This window comes from Genypterus blacodes, unplaced genomic scaffold (assembly GCF_046128005.1).
Source record: "Genypterus blacodes isolate CSIRO-AG114 ecotype Tasmania unplaced genomic scaffold, CSIRO-AGI_Gbla_v1 ptg000056l_1, whole genome shotgun sequence".
In the NCBI taxonomy this organism is placed as follows: domain Eukaryota; kingdom Metazoa; phylum Chordata; class Actinopteri; order Ophidiiformes; family Ophidiidae; genus Genypterus; species Genypterus blacodes.
Window position 1 is genome coordinate 339,129 of NW_027466868.1, and position 21,685 is coordinate 360,813.

Consider the following 21,685-nt stretch of genomic DNA (forward strand, 5'->3'; position numbering starts at 1 on the left):
CGACATGATTGATGGCAGTAATACAGGACGTCGTGTGAGTGCAGACGATGCGAGACTGTTGTGGGAATAACACCGCCCTCTGGTTATGGCGCTGGGTGCTGACTGGCTGAAAGGCTTCCAACAGACAGCACCTGTGTGTGTGTGTATGTGTGTGTGTGTGTGTGTGTGTGTGTGTGTGTGTGTGTGTGAACCCAGGAGCTGTGCAGAGTGGCATGTAATAGAGTAGGTTTGATCGGGGGGGGGATTGGCCCAGAGATGCGGTGTAAGAGAAGAGTTGATTTAGCAAACTAGCAGCCGCTCACTGTTGGAGCTCCACACTTGATGATGTGATGTTTTCATCAGGCAGGTATTTAATCACGGAGCTGTCGGGGCGCGGCTGCTAACCAAAACACGGGAGGGCCGCCTGCTCCGACGCCACGAGCCGTACCCGGGCCGCTGCTACAGCGTTCAAGAATTAGGACGCCGCAGCGGAGGGTCAGGGGTGAGACGGGGCTCAGTGAGATGAAGATGCGGCAGATCAGATGAGTGAGGAATGACAAGAGCGGATGAAACAAAACCTTCTTTTGGTTGTCAAGAGTCTTTACCTGAGGAGGTGCTGAAGGCTCGGGAATAAGGGAGGGGAAGGACTCTTCACACACCGCCAGGCTCCGCACCAGCTTTAGCCTGGTGTTGGGCTAGGAGGGGGGGGAGTGCAGGCAGGTGGGCACAGTTAGAAACCACACATACTCGCTCGCTCGCCCACATGGTTACACGCATCCAAAAGCAAGGCGATGTAAAGCAACAACAGCCAGCAGGCAAAATCCATTTTGGCAAGCAAACTATGAAGCCGAAAACTTCAGCTTCACATTCTGTTCCCCCATCGCTGAACTCAACCTTTAACTTCACCTGGCAACTTCGTACACACACACACACACCTCAGCTTTCTCATGTTGCGAACATTAACATCACTGCAGCATCACAACTATCAACCGTTTACATTCTCTTCTCCTCATCATAACTCTAAACTTCAGAAGCATCCCAACACATTTCTCCGTACGAGGCCTCGTGTTCAGTCACGGAAAAAAACGTCTCTACAAGCTTCCAATGTAATCCAAGCAAACAAGCGCAGTCCAAACACACGAGACAGGCGACGACGGCGGCGTCCTTGCATAAACATGCGTGTCAAACGAGTCGTACCTTGGAGTATTTCACAGGCTGTCCGTGGGGCGGGGGAGGGGAGGAAGAAGAAGAAGAAGAGGCGCACAGGAGAGTCAGCAACACACAAAGCACAGAAATTGGCTCAAGTCAGAGATGTGATCTCAAGCATGCACAGGTGAGAAAGGTGTCGGAAATATGCAGAGAGGAATCAGAACTTCTTATAGATGACAAGAAACACGGCTACATCCATGGGAGAATTAATTAATTGTTGCAGCGCATATGCTACCAAAACTAGCCGCGTCGTGTCGCCACACACATACACACACACACACACACACATTACACGCAAACACATAAAGCCAAGCTCCCGGGTCCGTTTAGCCAACGAGTGAATCAGACCCGGGCACCGGGGTGAGACGCAGAAAGCAGAGAGAGACCAGCCATCCACCGGGGTTTGAGACAGCTCGGTGCCGCTGTACTTCACGCGCTAGTGGCTGTGTGTGCTTACTGTATATGTGTGTGTGTGTGTGTGTGTGTGTGTGTGTGTGTGTGTGTGTGTGTGTGTGTGTGTGTGTGTGTGTGTGTGTGTGTGTGTGTGTGTGTGTGTGTGTGTGTGTGTGTGTGTGTGTGTGTGTGTGTAAACAGAAGGTCTCTCAGTTGCACGCACAGGAGTGGAAGGGGAAGGGAAGAGAAACCTGGCAGTGGCTGTTTGAGTCTAAATTGTAACGGTGCCCAGTCCTCTGCTTCCTAATCCCTACATGCATGTGCACACACACAGCCACATGTACCTCCGTCCTTCCCACCTGTCCTCTAAAAATCAAAAGGACAAACCGCCCCCCCCCCCTCCCTCGCTGAGCTCGAGGGCCAAATAACGCCTATAAAAAAAATAATGAAATGGACGCTATTGGCCCGTCTCTGATGCCTGTGACCTGCCGCCGTCCGTTCTATATCAGGTAATATGGACGTGCGAAGGGGGGAGGAGGGGAGCACTGGGACTGTGAGCGCACCGCTACACCGGCTAATTGAGCGGCGCGGGGCCGGTGGGGAATGAACAATGCCGGCAGGAGATAAAGGAACGGGAAAGAGGGGGGGAGAGGGAAAGGGAAAGGGCTGAAGTCAGCAGAAGTAGGGCGGCCGGCAGCCACCTGTCCTGCCGCAGAGGACGGAGCCGGAGAGCTGGAGGCAGATGGCGGCAAAGTCACCCAGTCTTTCCCCTTACGCTCACCTCCCCCTCCCCTCCCCCCTCCCCGTGCTTCCACCTCCCCCCTCCCCCTCGCTTCTTGTCCCCGTTCCTGTCCTACCGCCTCCGTTTCCCTCCACGGTGTTCATTTGGGGCGTTTAAGCGACGCCCTTGCACTTCGCCACCGAATAAGCCTCGTCGTCTCCCAACCCCCCGGCGAAAATTCCGAGCGGGCCCAAAAACACGGCGCGGAAAAGGTCAGGAGCTTCAGCGCCGCCAGCGCCGCCGAGCCCCCCTGTGTGCGCCGCATAATAACACGGGGATGGGACCGGGGAGAAGAAATAGAATGAGACCCGGGGGGGGTGGGGGGGGGAAGACATGCATCCTATATTCAGAGGTCGCCAAGAAAATGAGGTGGAGCGAACGCGTTAAAGTCGATAGAAGGTGACGAGAGAAGGGAGAAAGACAAAAAGTGGGGTTTCCACTGAGCTGCGCTCGAGTTGAGAGTCACAAACTGGGTTAGGAAAACTCTCCTGCATGTCTGAACGAGCCAAGCATGTGAGGATCTATAGAGTATTGATTCCACGTTCTGATCGTGATGGCGGGATGTGAAAAGCAAAGCAAGGTCTCGTTTACCTGAAATCATTGAATAAGAAAAATTGCAAATCAGGCAAATCTGCTAATGAGAGGACAGTCGAGAAAAAAAGTCCATCAAAAATGTTCCATCTCTTTCCATCACACCATCCAGTTTGTGAGTGTAGAGCGACACCTTGCAGCTCCGCATTGAGCGCCGTTGTGCCATTGGCCACTCTATCCAGGTGTCTCACCTAAACCCCGACTTCCGCTCTGAACATCTTGATGCGGCGGCGAGGGTCCCCCCCCCCCGCCTGCGCTGGTTTAAATTACCGCCGCCGCACAGCTGTCAAATGTAGAAAATTTCCAGTTATTCTGACCTCGCGCACTCCATCACCCGCGTTTTCCACGCGAGCCGGTGATTGGAAGGCATTTTTCAAACACTGGAGTGAGTTAAGGAGGTGAATCATTCTCCCTCTTCCATCAATTCCCTGCCATCTCCCCCTCTGCTCCCCTTCCTTCCTTCCTTCCTTCCTTCCTTCCTTCCTTCCTTCGCCAACACAATGTTTCTCTTTTATGTTCGGCCTCTCCTTGATTCCTTGCTCTTATACCTCATCTCCGCTCTCTTCCTCCCCCGTTTCGCCTCCTCTCTCCTCTGCGGCTGCCCCCATGCTGGTGTCATTCTGTTCCACGGGGGAAACGGAGACAGGAAGTTGGTAGATAAACCAGGATTTGAGCTCCAGATTATCTGCCTGACTCCCTCCCTCCCTCCCTCCCTCCCTCCCTCCCTCTTTCCAGGCCTCCAACCAACAAGGCAAGATTGGCCTGAATCCTAATTTTAGTTTGTGGCCAAAAACCCAATCCTTCTCCTTTCCTGCACTTGACCGTGGTTCACATACATCTGCGTCGTCCCTCTGAAGTGCTCCTTCCTCACATGGACACACTCAACAAGGGTTCCTTTCTAAAAGCTCTGTTTTACGAGCCCGCCTTCCGTCTCGTCCCAGGACGATCCCTCACAATGACACAGAGACCTAATTAATTAGCAGTTTATTTGATCTCATCTGTCCTGAATCCCCACTAGATCAGCAGCTTTAATATCTCCTATAGAGGAAACCGCGGCGCTGCGGTGCCGACGAGCTTGACGACAGAACGATCTCCTCCACACTCGCCCGGGGAAGTTTTCTATCAGCTCTGAGGACGAGAGTGTCGTGTCTGAATGACTGGACGACTGCGTGGCTGCGGTGAGGCAGACTTGAGCCTGGCATTATTATTTTAGTCGGTGCAGATTTTCTACCGTGTAGGAATAATTTTGCCTGGCGAAGCAGAGGGGAGATCATCTTGGATGCCGCGGGTGACAGCGGATCCCCAGGGCGCTTGGCTGTTTGACGTTGACTGTTACTGAATTTTAATGGAGATGAGCTTGGAAAGGAGTGGGACTGCTGGGAGAGATGTCATATGTCCTCGCCTCGCTGCGGTCAGGTTGCTGACTACTCCAACCGCACTGATTAGATGTCAATGAGAGGAGTTGAGGAAAAGTTCAAAAGGAGATTCTGTCATTGCCCGTCGGAAAAAATGACATTTTGACGAGTGAGCCCGGTTTCTGTGTGTGTGTGTGTGTGTGTGTGTGTGTGTGTGTGTGTGTGTGTGTGTGTGTGTGTGTGTGTGTGTGTGTGTGTGTGTGTGTGTGTGTGTGTGTGTGTGTGTGTGTGTGTGTGTGTGTGTGTGTGTGTGTGTGTGTGTGTGTGTGTGTGTGCCTGAGCGACAGCTTCTAACACAGCAGCCACTCCAGGACTGTGGACAAGGACACCCACTTAAATGGATTATCCAACGTATATACTGTATATATATAATGTATTGAATTAATTTAGAAAGGAAGGAAGCAGCGACGTGTTTAACCAAGACTAACTATGGCTACAAAATGCATCAGATATTTAATGTAAAGTTGTTATATGCACTATATTTACATCACAAATGGCTGATCCCCATTATGCAGCACTTAACAGACACTTTTCTAAATCTAAAGAATCTTATGCTGTTCTCAGTGATTGATTGAGACATCAGCTGTACCCTAACCCATATACATTCTTCATTCATTGAGGCGGAGCTCTTTACCTGTGCGTCCCTCTTGTTGTCGCCGCTGTGCTCGTCTCTGTTGGTCTGGCTCTGCTCTGAACCTTCAGACTTGGCGTTGGCGTCTTTTGGAGGTGGTACCGTGTCGCCGGCCTCGGAAACCTTCATCGTTTCAGCGTCGACCGTGTCGGACATTCTCATCGCAAAATCTTACTGGGAGGTGCTGGCGAATACGAAGAACCTGGAAGAGAGGAAGATGTACATCGCTGTTGACCGTACTTTCCTCGAAGGAATCATTTAAGTACATAATTAGCAGCCTTGTTCACACTTTTCTTTAATCCCAAACAGTGAGCGCTGTAAGTAGACCGCCGTCCCTTGCGAGCCCCTGCAGCCACTAAAGTCGAGACACAGCGCCGGCTCGCTGTGCAATTATTCGAGTTACCCGATACTGAACCTGTTTTGATCTGAGAAATATAATTTGTTATCAGCAAAGAAATCCTGAATCATCTCAAATCCAGCAAAGTATACTTCATTGTGTTTTTATCTGATTCATGTCCGGGGGGAGAGTTTTAAATTGAATCTGTGTATGCGGCCGGCCCCTCGAAAAAACTGGAATTACTGACAACACCATACATTAAGTCATCGCCTCAGCAGTAAGAGGCGGAAAAAGTTGAGGCTGAAGTTGTCAATAAATCTGCGCGTGGGTGTGAGCGCGACCGGGACCCTCAGCCGGGAGACGTGCAGGAAATCCGAGTTGCAAAAAGCTCCAGCAGGCAGGTCTCTGGTTGGTTAATTTAATGAGGTCTGAATGAATCCATATGTCGGCCTTTTTTTTTGGGGGGGGGGGGGGTTAAGTCAAGCAGAAATTGTTTACGTTTCGGGAGACAAAGACTGCATGTTGTTGCCGATCTCTATCCGCCGCGGGAAGATGATGTTGTGCCGCGACCTCCCTGTGTAGGAGACGCGGTGCGACTTCCATCCTGCTGATACGCCCTAATTATGTAGTCAGGCCTCACGCGGCGAAACACACTCGCGTGCACACACTTACCAACACACGAGAAGGGGCGGCAGACATCTGGTACATGGAAAACTATGATTAATAGGTTAATTAGAAACGGGCTCATCAAATTCACTTTGAACATCAGGAAAGAAAAATGGATCCGCACGTGACGCCCTGGACGGATTTGCCGGCCAGAGATGGGCGCCGTTTTTCCTGTGTGACAGTTTATCACGGCCCGGAAAGAGCTGATGCAGCAAGCGGGCACTGCACTCTTACAAGTAGTGGCGTCCAATTCCTCTCTGTCAGAGTAATCAACTTTTACTGGTATCCGCCCGCTCTCCTGAGTTCCTCTGCCAGGCAAATGTGAGCGCTTGGCGAGGTTAAGCAGCTAGCCAAAAATGTAGCCCGGGCGACTGAGAGGCCAACGCTGAATTTCAATGACCTGTCAGAGTCGCAAACAAAAGCCGACGCCGGCTGCTCCGCTCCGACTGCTGCTGCTTTACATTATTTTTACATTCTGGAAGGAAAAACAGCTTAATGCTCCAGAGTCCCGCGCACGCCTCTGAATATTTAGCCCGGGCCCGCTGACATTTTGATGAGTGAAGCCTCTCCGGCGGCGCAATATTGGGACGGATATTTTCAAGAGCCGGGGTGCGTGTGACGGACGGCTGTTTTGTCCCCCGCCAGATCGTTCATTCACCCAAACGCATTTTTTATCGCGGAGGCTGGGGCCGCGGAGGCTAAATTTGGCCTCACTTTGATGCATTCAATTTCCCCGGCTCGTCTCTCATGGCTGTGGTAATTGCGCCGTGTGCCTGTTTAGAATCCCTGATGTTTTGACTGCATAAGTAATATGCGTCATCATTTCATCCCGAGTGCTACATTAAGGAAAAAGGGAGTGGGAATATACGGGGTGGAAAATTGGTCTTTATTACGAGGGTGAGGGAAAGCATCCTGTTATTAAACATTTATAACTTCTCAATATTGCGCTGTGATGACAGATTTCTTCAATGACATCTGTATTTCATTTTAGTTTTCCGGAGAATGGACATAAGTGTCAAACCCATGTGGATATTAGAATGAATGTACGTAATATAGCGTGAAAAATGTATATCTGAGCTGCTGGATGTGTTTTTGACACTTAATGTTGCTGAGCTGGATATTTGATATGCACAGATTATATTAAAGGGGGATTTTTAAAATGAAGCTGATTTGTGAAAAGCCGCGGGATGCAACGACGCTCTCAAACTGTGCTCGCTAATCGCTCCGCTAATCATCCATTTCCACATTATTTTGTCTAAGTTAATGGGATCACTTCCCCGTGGCCTGAGATCAGATCGAGATTTATAGAAATTACAAAATAAAAACCCATCATGCGCTCTAGAAGTGAGAATAAATCTTAATTGGGCTTTTGTTTAGAAAATGATATACTGATGCTAATACCAAATGTAGCATTTAGTCATAAAAAAATGGAAGTGCTCCTCTCATCAGGATATTGTGGTAATTCAATCTAATTAAGTAAGTTAATATTATAACAATGTGCACCTTTTTTTCTAAAATTAAAAAAGAAGAATTTAAGTTAAAGTTTTTGCAATACGATTCTGAATATTTAAAGAAGCTCCTCCCCCTTCCCCCTGCCTCTACAGCTCCTCCCACCCGAGAACAGGACACATGATTGGCAGTCGAGCTGAGTGGCGCCCCTTGTGGCGAATGGTGGAATTCATGGGGCTCAGAGATTTGATTTCATCAGTAGGAGGCATGAATTCCAGGTCTATTACTTTAAACTAAGTCTCCACACCGTCCCTTCAGCTGCTCAGCCTGACGTTGCGTGAGCTGTGAACTGATGGGAGGAGGCACCCGGACGTTACTGCAGGACTATGATCCATGAACAAATACACACGTTTTAGGATGAAAGGTCAGAGAGAAACACTTTGCGAACATATTTGTAAACGAAAAGGAGCTTTAAGAGGCTCCTGCCAATCCACAAATGTCCATTCACAGACCAAAAGACATGCTAAGTGAATGCCAAACATCTCCAGAATGCTACACAATGTTAATGATCCTGGTTGAACTTAATTAACCGAAAAATGGTGTCACTTTTAAATAATATCAGTTTTGCTGTGCTGATCATTGCTTTTCCCAGATACAACATTACATCAAACATCACACAAATACACATACTTGGTGTTAAAGCCAGTGGAGGTTGGGGTGAAGGAAGTCAACGAGGCCGAGCCTACCGATGCCACCCGAGACTTCTGTACCCATGTCTGCTTCAGCCGCTGTGGGCAGCAACTGGGGCCTCCGACACCATCACGACCCTCGCTGACCTGCCACAGAGAAAAGCAGAGGGTTAGGAGGACTGCGCACCTGATGAGACAGAGGTCGAAGGTCAGGCGCGGCAGCAGAGGGAGAGGGAGAGGGGGAGGGGGAGGGGGAGGGGCGGGGCTGACACAGAGGTCGCGTGGACTGACAGCATTCGGGAATGTCAGCAAATGTGAAATATTTGTGTGCCGGAGCAAGAGCGCGTGGTAAAGTGAGAGCGTGGCGAGTGTATTTCTGGGGCCTGTGTGCGTGCCGACGCGCCATAAATAATGGATGAGCGCAGAGATGGGAGCGCGGTGCCGGCAGCGGCAACAGGAGAAGCCACCCCTGCCAACCTCGTAAAAACCGGGCATTAGGAATTCACCGAGCAGCGGGGGAAGAAGATAGCATTTCTCTCCTGAAAAATCCTCGGCCATTTGGTGCCACATAAATTTCTATTTTCCCGGAGCGTGCAATCTTTATTTTACGCCGGGTTTCCTCTGACCTGGACCGAGCGGGTCACATTGGCCCGGCAAGGAACAGACAACTGCAAAAGACCCTGAAAGGGTCTGGAGGTGACACTGGAGAGGAAAGTATTTGTTGAATGAATTTCTCAAGATGTGAATAAATGTGATTCTTCTCAGTGCGTTTAGAAACAGAAGCTCCTCACCCACTCACAAGTCAAGACCCCGCGGCTCCACAAACACACAGCCGCACTTTCAACCGCTCGAAAAAAGACTAAAGCTAAATTTATACGTTATTATTATTCCATTATGTTGTATGGTGATTGATTTGCATTTCACCCTGCTGATCTCTACGGCGAGAACACGACTCCATCATTTGTGCACCGCCGAACGCAGAGGCAGAGATGCGCCGACCCAAAAAACTGCTGCGCGTCTCCTGCGGGCCAGAAGTCTCCCTCTGCCCTCTAATCCCCGCCTCAGCGAGCGGTCGAGGACGCCACGCTGCCTCTGGCGCCCGACGGTGCCAAAGCCCGGCTTTGCCGCGGTACCGGTGCGACAACGTGCCAGCCCAAAAAAGGTCAAGTGGAATCCCCACTCGCTTTATAATCTTCCTTTCTCGTGACACCTCAGCCTGCTGCCAGAGCCACATACTGGGATATGACAGGGAGGGGGGGGCGTGGGGGGGGACGTGCGGCGGATCGGTCGCCATTTGGTGCGCGCTTTTGTTCAAACTGTCTGGCTGAAACACGAGTACGCTGTGGTTTTTGTTATATCTTATTGCTTAAGTGGGTGGCTCTCGTATTGAATGCCAAACCCTGCGAGCGTTTTGTGCCTCATTGTTGCTACGTTACCTCTTCTAAACGTGCGATATTACACGGCCCACGTGATTTGACATGAAGAAAGATGCCAGAAAACGCTCAACGCCGTCTTAACAAGAGATAATTTGGTGCACTTGTGGTGGAAATGTCTGCCTGAGCCTGCAGCGCTTCAACCATGTGCTGGCAAGAGGCTGCTGAGGCAACCAGCGTCTGAATGAGCCGGATGCTCCGGGCGGAATTCTGTCATTGCTCGCATCATTAATATATTTCATCAAGCACAGAACTTAGCGAGCGCTTCTGTCGTCTTCTGGTGTGTTTGGTTGGTGGTTTCAGAATGATCTCATCTCGCCGCCTCTTCCTGTTCCCGGACGATTCAGAGATACGATCATTCATCTAAAACTCCATTCAAGCTCTTTGCCGAGCTTTTATCTGTTTTAAACATAAACACATTTTACATTCTTACTATACATTGAGCATCATCAGTATTATTTGATATTAGTGATCGTGTTATCAGATTGAGCCACTAAATGCCAAAGTGAATTGGGGCTGATCAGTGATTTAGTCCTGGTTCTGCATACTTCTCTCTCTCCCTCTCTCCCTCCCTCTCTCCCTCCCTCCCTATCTCACTTGCACACACGCATAAAAGTTGTTCTGACAGGTGTGGTTGAATCTAGCTGCTGGCACTCTGGGTTTTATGACGAGAGGCTGCTGAGAGGACAGCACAGCCGCTGCCTGGCAGGTTGCCGTCGGGACACACACACACACACAGCTAGCGCGTGTGTACACAGTGTGACAAGACATGGGGTTATGCATGCTAATGGGGTGTATGACATGATGCCCCAAAAAAACATTCACACCTAGGAGAACACACACACACACACACACACACACACACACACACACACACACACACACACACACACACACACACACACACACACACACACACACACACACACACACACACACACACACACACACACACACACACACACACACACACACACACACACACACACACACACACACAGGGAGTGGTTCATTGGCATTACAGTCGCGGCGGAGCGCGGCCGACTCAGAGAGGCTCCCTCAGGCATTGTTTGGGTGTAGCGGCGCCCTCTCACGCCGCCTTTATCGCCGTGCCCGACGGCGTAATAGCGGCGTCACACTCATACCGACGCACACAAAGAGCACTGGTGCATCAAAATGGGAACATCTGCAAACAATTAGCACATAATCTATGAGCCGTCGGCAGCACAGCGAGTCGTGTCTGACCACAGTTTGAGCAGCGGCGACTGGAGAATATTGATTTCATTTAATGCACATAGCAACACACACACTCTCGCACCTATATTCTCGATGGAAATTGATTCGCAAAAAACCCACAGTGGGGTCACTGGGTGGCCGCCGAGCGAGCAGAGTTAATCACACACCGGGCTCTTAACACACTCCTCACACACAATTATGTTCGATTGCAAAGAAACAATGAGAAATTTCTCAATCCCCACGAGGTGCAGCAGAGCCTAGTGGACGCCAGACACACACACACACACACACACACACACACACACACACACACACACACACACACACACACACACACACACACACACACACACACACACACACACACACACACACACACACACACACACACACACACACACACACACACACACACACACACACACACACACACACACACACACACAATATATCCAAGGTCTCTCCAGCACACTCATTATCACACACATGCACACAAACTCCCACGCCCGCCTCCCTTCTCTTCCACAGGCCGACCTTTCCCTCCCACGCCGCCACTTTGTTCTGTTCTGCTCATCTCGGGGCTCTTGTCTGGGCTGTGACCAGCTCGACCAGAGGTGAAGGGCCCTCCATCACTCCCTCTATCCGCCGATTCCACCCCCGGCTCTATTCTCCCCTCGAGAGACGCGGGAGATGAGTCAAGCGCAGGCGGCACAGGAAAAAGCCATCACTGACGCTTTGGCGTGATCAAGAGGAACAATCTAATGTCTCTTTTGACAATCGGGGCAAACAAGCCGTAAGATCCCCCCCATGATTACACATTAAGAAATATTTCATGTTTCATTGCCGGCGACGGGCTTTTTAAAGCGTCACATAAAAACAGACACCGGTCGGAGCGGTGCCAAACGACACAGCACAGCTGGGATATTGTCTGCAGAGATGTAGAATACTAAACAGAGCTCTATTCAGCCGAGCATTACCAGACAAAAGCAGAGACACAAACACAAAGGTAATGTCATATCTGTGGGCTACAGCCGCACGCTCGCCCTTTCTGATCCACACAGAAAGGAAATTACCTCTTGTTCCTGGCAGATTTCTAAAAATGCCACATTTCCACCAGGAGAAGCGCAACGCACAGAGGCAAGTTCAAACATTAGGATATTAAATTGTTGGCTTCCCGACAAACCAGAAAAAGGCGGATTCACACTGAAGCGGTTTCAGCAGAGTGCGAGGCGTGAGGATAAGCATACCGGCTAATAAAATCAGGCATCAAATAAACAGTTAATTAGGTCACTAATGGTGGCTCACACTCGTGGCACTGCAATAAAATTGATTTCGGTGTTTTGCTTAACTGAGTAACTAATCTCCCATTTTCTAGCCATTTCTGCTAATTGCAAAGCAAGGAAAGCGCAGACAGGGGAGCTATATAATTGGACCGGAGACGATTAGCGTAAAGCCTATGAAATGATATCACTTTCATACGCCGTTTGCCTCCGTTCCTGGGCGACTGAGGCAGTGTCGGTTTAAGGAAGTGCCCGTAATAGCTCAAAACGAATTAACCGAAAAAAAACATAAACAGGCACAAATGAGCCTCTAATTGCGCCGCTCGCTCTGCCTGCAGGTCGCATAAGGCGGCGCGGCGCAGCAGAGGAACAGCCAGCCAGCATTAATAAATTAAATCCACAGCAGAGCATGTAGGTAATCCATTACCTATCCCATAGGAGAGCTTCCAGGGAATATCAATCTAGGCAATTAGAGGCGAAACAATAAACTGGGAAAAATAACATGCAAGTCAAGCAGTTTTAATCTATTGAGCCTTGCGTGGGAAGAATAACTTCAAAGTCCGCCAGAGTCATTAAAAGTCCATTTGCCGAAAACACCTGCAGAACAAACGGGGGAATTGGGGAGAAGGAGAGCGAGGTTGGCAGGAGAGCAGCCTCTTATTGGCTGATCTGTGTTAATCGTCTCTGCCATATAAAGCACAACAGCGCTCAGAACTTCACCAGGAGGCTTAGAGCAGGAGAGCGAATCTGCTGCTGCGCTCAGTTTAACAAGCCAAAGGAAACAATGCACACTCGCTGCTGCCATGTGGTAATAAAGAAAATGGAATACATGATGCGTGGAGAAAGAGATTACCTCATTAACTCCTGATTTCTGTTAAAAGGAAGAAAATGAGCTCACTTCATGTGGCCGATTAACAGCCAAGCACAGATATCACACAAACCTCAATCACATGGGAGGTTTCCTAGTCAGATAACAAAGAGGAAAATGATGAAACTAAATGAAAAGAGAAATAAAAGAAACCCTGAGGAAAAGGAGTTTAGCAAAGGCGCGTGTCATCTCTGACTGCTCACTTCACGGTGGCTGCAAGCTGCTGGACCTACCTGCCCGGCAGCACTGCCCTCCATCCTCTCCGCTACTCAGCCGCTTAGTTTCCATTGTACAGGAGGCACAATTTGCTGGAGAGGAGGCTGGAGTCACCTCCCAGCTCGCTCCTCGGCAGCTGCCTGCTGCCTCCTGTACGCTCACTCGAGTGTGTGAGAGTGTAAGACAGGGAGAGGGGAATGTTAGGAAGAGGGCGAGGGAGTGAGTGTCACTGAGAGAGGGAGGGAGGGAGGGAGGGAGGGAGGGAGGGAGGGAGGGAGGGAGAGCAAGAGAGAGAGCAAGAGAGAGAGCGAGCTACAAGCACAAGTCTACCTGCCACAACCCATCAAGACAGCCAGCCTTGGAGACAGCGCCAAATCAACAGCTGGCCCCTGTGTGATGTCAGCGGCTGAACAGCCAGTCACAGCAGCCGAGACCCAACCGGCGCTGCAGAGCGCCGACTGAACCAAAGTCACCAGCTAAATGGGGCTCTTCATTAGCTACTCTGCTTTAGGGTGGAGGCGGGGTTCGGAAAAGGGGGAAAGGGCAGTCAGGGACATAGGATACAGGGAAAGAGAGCATGAGGAGGAGGATGAGAAGATGAGGAAATGGAGGGTGGGAGGTAGAGTGGGAAAAGAGGAATGAAATCAGCGCGAAAAGAGCAGAGAAGAGGCGTAAAATGGAGAGAGGGAGAGAGAGAGAGAGAGAAGACGTGCAGGGAGGAGGCGAGGACAGGCGAGGACAGGGGACGCCAGCAACGTGTCCGCGGCCAGCTAGGTGCGCAGAGACCAGGTGGAGAGTCGATGGGGAGGCGCTGGCCGCTGAGAGGCCAAGCTGTTCGCTGGGCTACCTTCCCATTAAAGCTGGCACCCCGCTTTCACACAAGACCACAAGGATGCAGCTAATCGCACTAACTCAGAGAGCCACTACCTGAAATAACAACCTTTCATACAAATACGACTAAATAATATAGCTCGATACATATTTTGGTAAACGTGGTGTTAAGTTATAGGTGGTTGAGCTAGAAGACAACATGGCGACTGGAGGAATTAAAGAGTAACTTCACGTTCACTCTCCTCCGTTTCATCTAAATCTGTCCTTCGTGATGGAGGCAGATTTAACAGAGGGAGAAAAACGCCTCCAGAATTCACCTGGAGAGATTATTTCACGGCAAAATCGAGTTCTCCTTTTATTCCCGTACGCGGTATAATCACCATGAGGATTGGACCGATTAAGAACTCCCAAAAAAAGGAATCGGCTTCATGAATGACTGGCGGGTTGTCTGAGATTCAGGACGTCACACACACAAGGCCTATTTCCACCTGAGTCCACACTGCCATAACGCCATTGTTTTAGTCCTCTCAATCACTCAGACTAACGGCAAACACAGTGGGTGGAAAAGTTCCTGCTGTCACTTAGCAACCAACACCCGGCGACGACAAACTGATGCGATCCAGTCCTGCCTCATTATTGTACCATTTGCTATGCCAGGTCTCTGAAGAATTTATTATTGTGCTTCCTTAATCTCACGAAAAGGTCACTAACTCAACAAACAATTTATGGATAGACGGTTGAATTATTTAATGGCCCAGACCAAATATTATAGAAGAGACAGATTTCCCCCTTGGAAGGTGATGAATTATTTAGTCACGGGGCCACATCTTTGGAGAAAGCTATTACACAGCATCCTCAACCTCAGTATCGGATAATGTCATCAGCTCCGAAAATGCCTCAACCAGAGTAATGAACGGTCAAGAGAGGAGCAGCCACTGTGGCCTGAGCAGACCCACAGCAGACAGGACCGGGCAAGACAATTACAATCTATTAAAACCTGCTTCCACTTCCAGATAGAAAGGACAATGAAGCATCCAAGCAAAGCATATAGCATATACTTATTACATTACACTGTCAGCTGGAATTATGAGAAGAATCCTGCAGCAACGCTCTGCCAGCTGGTGCAAGTAAGGAAAAGAAGTGATCAATTTATATGCAAAAAAAGACTTTATTCTAGTCTGGGTTTAACCAAATTGAGAGCCGCGAGATCAGGATTCCAACAGCACTAATTACAGTCATTATTACCCACCAGGATCTGTTACAGTACAGTACAGTACACACACTACACAGGTCTTAATACAGATCCTACAGAAAGGAAACAGCCTGCCTCCGCACCCTAAGCCAGCATCCAGCAGGCTTCACTGGTACCTTGATGAAAATGATACCATCATCATGGCAGCAATTTAATCTTTCTGTGCGCGTGGAAATGGCAATAATACTTTCGCTTTAGTGCACCAGGGCTATATTGGGCATGGGTTCCTAATTAAACAAGGGACAGAATGAGTTAGACCGCTGCATGTGTGATTTATGAGCTTTTACCAACATCGGCCTGGTCCAAGTGAGATTTACTGTACATTAATAATCCTCTACTGCCACTAATGCAGTGAGTGAAAAATATGCACAGACAATCAAATCTGTCCAACCTTAGCATTGAAATGTGTAATTCTGTAATTAAACGACATTTCTGTACATTCATCACATCTGAAGCAAAAATTCTGTTCATCTATAAATTGACTAAAAGTTATTTTTGTCTGCCGAAATGCTGCATTAAATCACTCCGCCCTAATTTGATCAAGTCTGGGTTGGTTTCCAGGTACCGCTGCAACACAATACATTAATACACCGGATCGTTTAATAATCTACAATATGTACATCGAATCCTGTCATAAAATGACATACATAACATATCGTACCATATACGTGAGATGATAAGACATATAAGGGCGTTTTTGTACATTTCAGCTCCTTAAATACGATCGAGTCGCTCCTGCACGGCGAGACCACTACGCCAAACTACATTGAAAAATCTCGCAATTTCACAATTCCTTGTTAATAGACAAAGCCATTTGCCCCGGACAACATATGTTAACACAATCTGATAAATAATACTTAGAGGTAATCTTCGGCTAAGATAAAACACTTACTCGAGCAGTTTATAAAAGCATTAGTCTGGTAAAAAGCCTCGTTTTGTAAGTAAAACAGGCTAACACTACACATTGGCTCGTTGGTGCATTCAACGTTGACGTTATTTGCTAGTAGCGGAGCCGTAAAACAGGTCTGAAAGTTCATATAATACTGATTTATGTGTTATTTGGTCTAACAAATGAGTAATAAATTGGGTGGTAGTTCGTTGCGAGTGGGAGAGGCTCGTAGCGCTTCGTTGCCGAAAAGAAAGCGATTAGCTTACTTGCTAGAGTTTTGTACTAGATTTGGCGTTGGAACATGCTGATGCTAAGCTACCTTGACGATGAGGCTTGCTAGCGCCGTACACGGCCAAACACCGGCGCCCTCAGCTGTCACGCACTAGCAAAGGGGACGTGTTTATTGCTAACAAGCTAAGCGTTACATGATATTTAGCACACCGACAACCGTCACCCTAAACCCGCGGGCCCGGTGTTCGGGATATTGTCGGTATCTAACGTCACCTTACCGCTTTGATTTACAGCCGAAGCAGAGGTCTGTGCCGCGGTGAAGTAGCTCGAGCTTGAGCGCGAGCGAGCGAGCAGCAGGCTGGCAGAGTGCGTCAGCCCCGTACGTCCGACACGCAGGGTGCTGGAAATATGTCACGTCGAATCCGTTGTTGGGGTTTTCTGCGAAATGGAAGCAAATGACAGCGTGTTAGACCGTTTATCTTTTTTACGCGATATAAGTATCGGTAATTCTGGGTGAAATGAGATCATATCGCCATATAAATACCTGGAAGTTGCGCACAACTTTCAAGTAGAACCGCTCATGTTTCTGCGGCGGGCTGTCTGGTGAAGGTAAACCGAGTGTACCTGGACTTTGCCGCGAAACTTTTTGGTGTTTCAGATAAGTCCGGTTTTCAAATGCTGATTGCGTGCTACGCTCCGGTGTACGGCCTCATCCGGTAGGCAAACACGTACACGAAATGAAAGTTATATCGGTCATCTTATATTTATCTCGTCATAAGTGGCTTAGCACCATAGTTTTGGACATATGGACATAACGCACTCGTTACACAGTTGCTACATACACAGGCCACGATTCGCGCTGTCATTACATTTCTCCTCTGCTTTAGTAATTTGCAAGCTAAGTATAGCTACTAACAGTTTAACGCGTATGGTGTTAAGTTGTTAGATCATGTGTATAATCTTGGTTATAGTTAGAATTTATTAGAGTACAGTTGATCAATTTCACATCAAAAGTGACGTTAGCTTCCGGTAATCATGGCAGTAATAGTTACCTAATTGCGAATGTCAATAAGCGCTTCTACAGACTTTTGTTTGTAATGCTTTTATTTCTAAAGGCTCGCGTCCTTAGTTCCGGTTAATGTTCATCGCTTTAGCTGAGGGCTATTCTGCTACATGTGGCTATTCTGAACATTTGTACTTGTATATGCATTTTGTTTAGACAAGTAAAGCACCAACATGCGTCGGCGATAGTTTGATGTATAGCTGGTACATTTAAAGAAAAATTAATTACCTTTATGGAACAGATGGTTCGTGTTTGTGATGTTTCATATAGCTAGCTAAACCTGCAAGATGCCTTCAAGACCTGAGTTTGTTACGCCAACACAGAAATCCAATAAATGGTTCGGAAATTCATTAAATGGCACCCTATAAGGAAATCCATTTGTTCTTTATATTTCATTTCAGATTAGATCCACGCAACACAGTTTAATGTGTTGCAGTAAAACACGCATACCACGTATATTATCATTTTAATTGTTACAATTATGCAGCAAATATAAAAGCTGTGATATACAGACATCACCTAACAAGAATTATTCACGTACAGTAACAACCAGTAACATAATAATGAAAGCATAAATACATCACTGTTGCTTTTATTTGTAGAGAATAACTTGCTCTGTTTAGAATATTTGTGTTTTCACGTGAAGGCAGCATAGGAACAGCACCACATTAGGCCCTGAGGCTTCCTGTGGCAACATGCAAAGAGTTCTCCATCATCATTAAGTTGATGTTAATAGTTAAATAAAATAGTCAAAAGATGCAATTACGCTCTAAGTCCTGTTTCCCCCCTTTCTTCTAGAAATATAGCCTGAAATCAGTGACTAAGCAAGCACTAAAACTGACGAGGGCTCAGTAATGGAAATAGATGATAATGGACCTCAGCCCTCCCGCAAGATGTCCGCAGCAACTGTCAGGCCTTCCTCCCAAGCTCCTGCAGCGTCTGATGCCTTTCCAAATGGAGGGGGTAGAATTTGCCTTATCCAGGAATGGAAGGTAAGCAGCGCTGATTGCATCTTTATTGTTTGTTTGTCAATTAGTCAGCCTTGATTATGATGTCTGTGTATTCAGGAATGTCTTTGGAGGATGTGAATGCTGATTATAAAGGTCGGCTTGTTTTTAGTTGTTCTGCAAATTGAATATATTGCTGGTGGAAGAATTTAATTGATGTTTATAAATTCAATTGAGTCTGCAAACATCAGATTTAGTTCCTCTTTTTGAAGCAGGACCATTGCATTTACTCTGTGCACACAAACTAAACCAGCAGGACACTCATATATGTTGTTAAGTACATAGTAAAGTATAAGTACAATGTTGTATTTGCAGCTCTGAATGGCTGGGAGAGGCGGCCATTTAGCTGCTATAACCATCATTTCTATATGGCGGCATCGATAATCAAAACTCAAACTCACATTTACTACAGAGAGTCTTTGATGTAATGTGATACATCAGCAGCGAGATAAGAGCAATAGAAGTTGGTCACTGTCATGCTTTGAATTCAAATAGGGCAAATCTGCCGTATCTCAGCCAGGGAGAACTCCTGCCGCATCCTCAATGTGTGATTTAGTCTAATAAGATGTTATTTTTGCAAACACATTTTGCCTAATGCAGCTTTAAGGCAGGCTGACCCACCTCACCGACTCGCAGGGAGAGAAAATGTATTCCCCGCCAACTTATAATGGCCCACTCATTATAAATCTTCAAAAGAGTATGTCAATATATTCTCAAATCAGAAGGTCGGGTTCTTTGAAAACAGTGGAGTCCATGGGAAGTTTGTCGTTGGCTCTTAAATCTGCTAAGTGTTGAGCGTGAGTAGTAGGACTCGTCCAGTTCTTGTCCATTTTCCTCTTCCCTGAGTCAATGTACACTCGGGTGTCTCAGGAAGGTCAACGCAGGGGGAGCCAATCTGAGCGCCGCCACCGTTGTGCCGGGTGGCCATATTGATTTGGGAACACTGGGAGGCAGCGCTTTGTTACATGGGCGGGTCAGAAGTCAATTGGCTCTGGCTGCACCGCGTGGACAGCCACCTCAGTCAATTGGCATCGATGTGACAGTAAGAGCAGCGCGGCCAAGCGGCGTCTCTCAGGGGGGCGCGAAATGGAAATGGCATTAGCGCGAGATATCAAAGGAGGAAGGAGCCGCTGAAGTAAAGTGAAAACGCTCCAAGTTTGGTGCATATGCATGTTATCCGTGTGAGACGTTACATCTCACGTATGTATAAACACGCTTCACACAGATGAAAGGGTGATTACAAGTTGGTAATGATGCTATTTTTAATGGTAAATGTGACATTTCTGCGCGTCTGTGGCTCCCCCCTAATGGGATTATGCACACAGCAGGGTGCGGTTCAGCAAATGGCATGGAATTAGAGCTGCCAGTTTGTATCAAAACTACCTAAAAGACTGTAAGAGCGTAGAGAAAGGCTGTTGTTCGCAATGTAACCTTTCATTTTTATGCATTTATGTATCCATTTTATTGTATTTTTCTTCCCGTGCATATGTGGCATTTGCAAAGGTTAAATCTGTATAACATCATTTTTAATCATCCGGTTTTGGTGTTCGTCCTGGCGTGTCGGCGTGAGACCAACACGCGTGTAGGCCTCGGTCGCCTAGGTAGACCAGAACGCATCGCAGCCGCGCCGCGTGTCGCATCTGTTCGGATGGGGAAGAAGACAAAGCAGTCTGACGTGCAACAATAATAAAGAACAAATGGCAGCCTTTCATTGCCAAATAACTCCTGGATGCACTGAACAAAGATGGATGGTGAATATCTGACAGCGTAGGAGCGTCCGTGGGCGGATGTTCTCCTTTTATTCTCGTAGCCATTGTGTCATTTCCCATCCAGAGCATCAAGAGCGCTGAACCAAAACATCAAATGTTGTTGCAATCCAGATACTTATGGAGCTCGCTGCGCCTGTGTAGGAGGGCGAGCGGAATTTTTATGGCGTTAGATAAAGGAGAATGTGGGGATGTAGAACAATAACAAACACATTGAGTTGTGCTTGAATGTATTATGTGGAAAGTTTGATTGCGGTTTTCCCTCCCAGTTGTAACATTTCAATGCAACCTCCTGGATTCCTGCACCTCATACGTCTAATTTAGCCTTAAAGCACTATTCCATTAAAACCCTTCGGCGGTCACCTCCATTAAGGTGTAGGCCTGCGCCCGTTCGAGTTTGCCGCCTCCGTCACTCCGCTCTGATCTGTCCGGAATTTTATTGCAAGTGACTAGCCGTGCTTTTATTCAATAAGGCGGCGCTCTGCTGATGTGAGAGGAGATCAATAAGCGCCGAGCGTCGTCGTCTCTCCTCTTGACGGTCGAATTACGGGGAGAAATCCATTCCCTCGACGGAGCCTACTCTCCGTCCGCACACACACACACACACACACAAACACACACACACACACACAAGTTGATGTGTTTATGCTGTATTTGTGTCGCCCCATTAAGTATTGTTCAGAATATAGATGCCGCACAGAGTGGCTCCATAAAATCATTTGCGCCACTCACCGCCCCGGTTGGATTTTGTTGTACGAAGCAGGGCGGAGACTCGGATGCGGTGCCACCCCTGTCCAAGTGTCGTAAAGACTTCCTTTTGTCCACCCCTGCTCTCATCTCGCCAAGCGTGACATTTGTGACAGTGTGTGTCCTCCTGTCGACAGAAACCATTGAGACTCAACTTAGATTCTAATCACAAAAGCGACTTTGGCATCAGTCACTTGACACCTTCCATACCTTCCAATCAAAGAATAAAAGTTACACAATCAAGTAAATATTGAGTTTTAAATGTCATACTTACGGCTATTTTCATTCAATTATAAAATTAATCTGGAAAGTAATAGATTTAAATTTTAGCATCAAATTACTTTTGCAATAAATTTGAGCCTTCTAAATGATAAAGACTTCCTACTTTCCCCCAAACCAAATAAACAATCAAGCAGATATAGTTGTTTTTATTGTTATATATGTGTTTGTTATCCATAACTTGTGTTGGTCTCTATCTGCAACGAGCGACAATTGAATTAATCCTCAATTCTCGCTCTGACTTCCTGTTTTAATAAGAGCGCAGGTCCAGAGCCATGACACCTTCAAAGCCAGTTGCGGCATGGAAGGAGCGGCAAGAGAGAGCGGCCGGTGTTAACACGTTATCTGAAGCAGTTGATTCAGCACGTTCGCCCCGGACGAAATGGGTGGAAATAGACCTGTGAATTATTAATGCAGACAAAAGGAGATTCAGTAGACGCTGCAGCA

At 47.7% G+C, this 21,685-nt stretch overlaps 2 protein-coding genes across 9 annotated transcripts in view; one reads left to right on the forward strand and one right to left on the reverse strand.

Annotated features, from left to right (window-relative positions):
• Positions 1-16,743, reverse strand: part of LOC143002349 (R3H domain-containing protein 1-like) — a 37,610-nt gene extending 20,867 nt beyond the window's left edge. For 5 of the 6 annotated variants that reach the window (XR_012963790.1, XM_076152410.1, XM_076152409.1 and 2 more), the window contains exons 1-4: positions 16,655-16,743; positions 8,142-8,287; positions 5,003-5,201; positions 585-674 (exon numbers count right to left, since the gene is read on the reverse strand). Coding sequence is in view for 5 of the 6 variants with exons in the window: in XM_076152410.1 (XP_076008525.1) it covers positions 585-674; positions 5,003-5,161 (249 nt within the window). In the remaining variant the exon portion in view is untranslated. The remainder of the gene's footprint in view (positions 1-584; positions 675-5,002; positions 5,202-8,141; positions 8,288-16,654) is intronic. The other variant, XM_076152411.1, reaches the window with a different exon arrangement.
• The window catches only part of zranb3 (zinc finger, RAN-binding domain containing 3), a 55,526-nt gene continuing 50,115 nt past the window's right edge, over positions 16,275-21,685 (forward strand). Inside the window, exons 1-2 of one of the 3 annotated variants that reach the window (XM_076152405.1) lie at positions 16,275-16,635; positions 18,238-18,431. In XM_076152405.1, coding sequence (XP_076008520.1) covers positions 18,304-18,431 — 128 coding nt within the window. In that variant the 5' untranslated portion in view covers positions 16,275-16,635; positions 18,238-18,303. Of the gene's footprint in view, positions 16,636-16,939; positions 17,093-18,237; positions 18,432-21,685 lie in introns of those variants that run through there. The other 2 variants (XM_076152406.1, XM_076152404.1) reach the window with 2 other exon arrangements.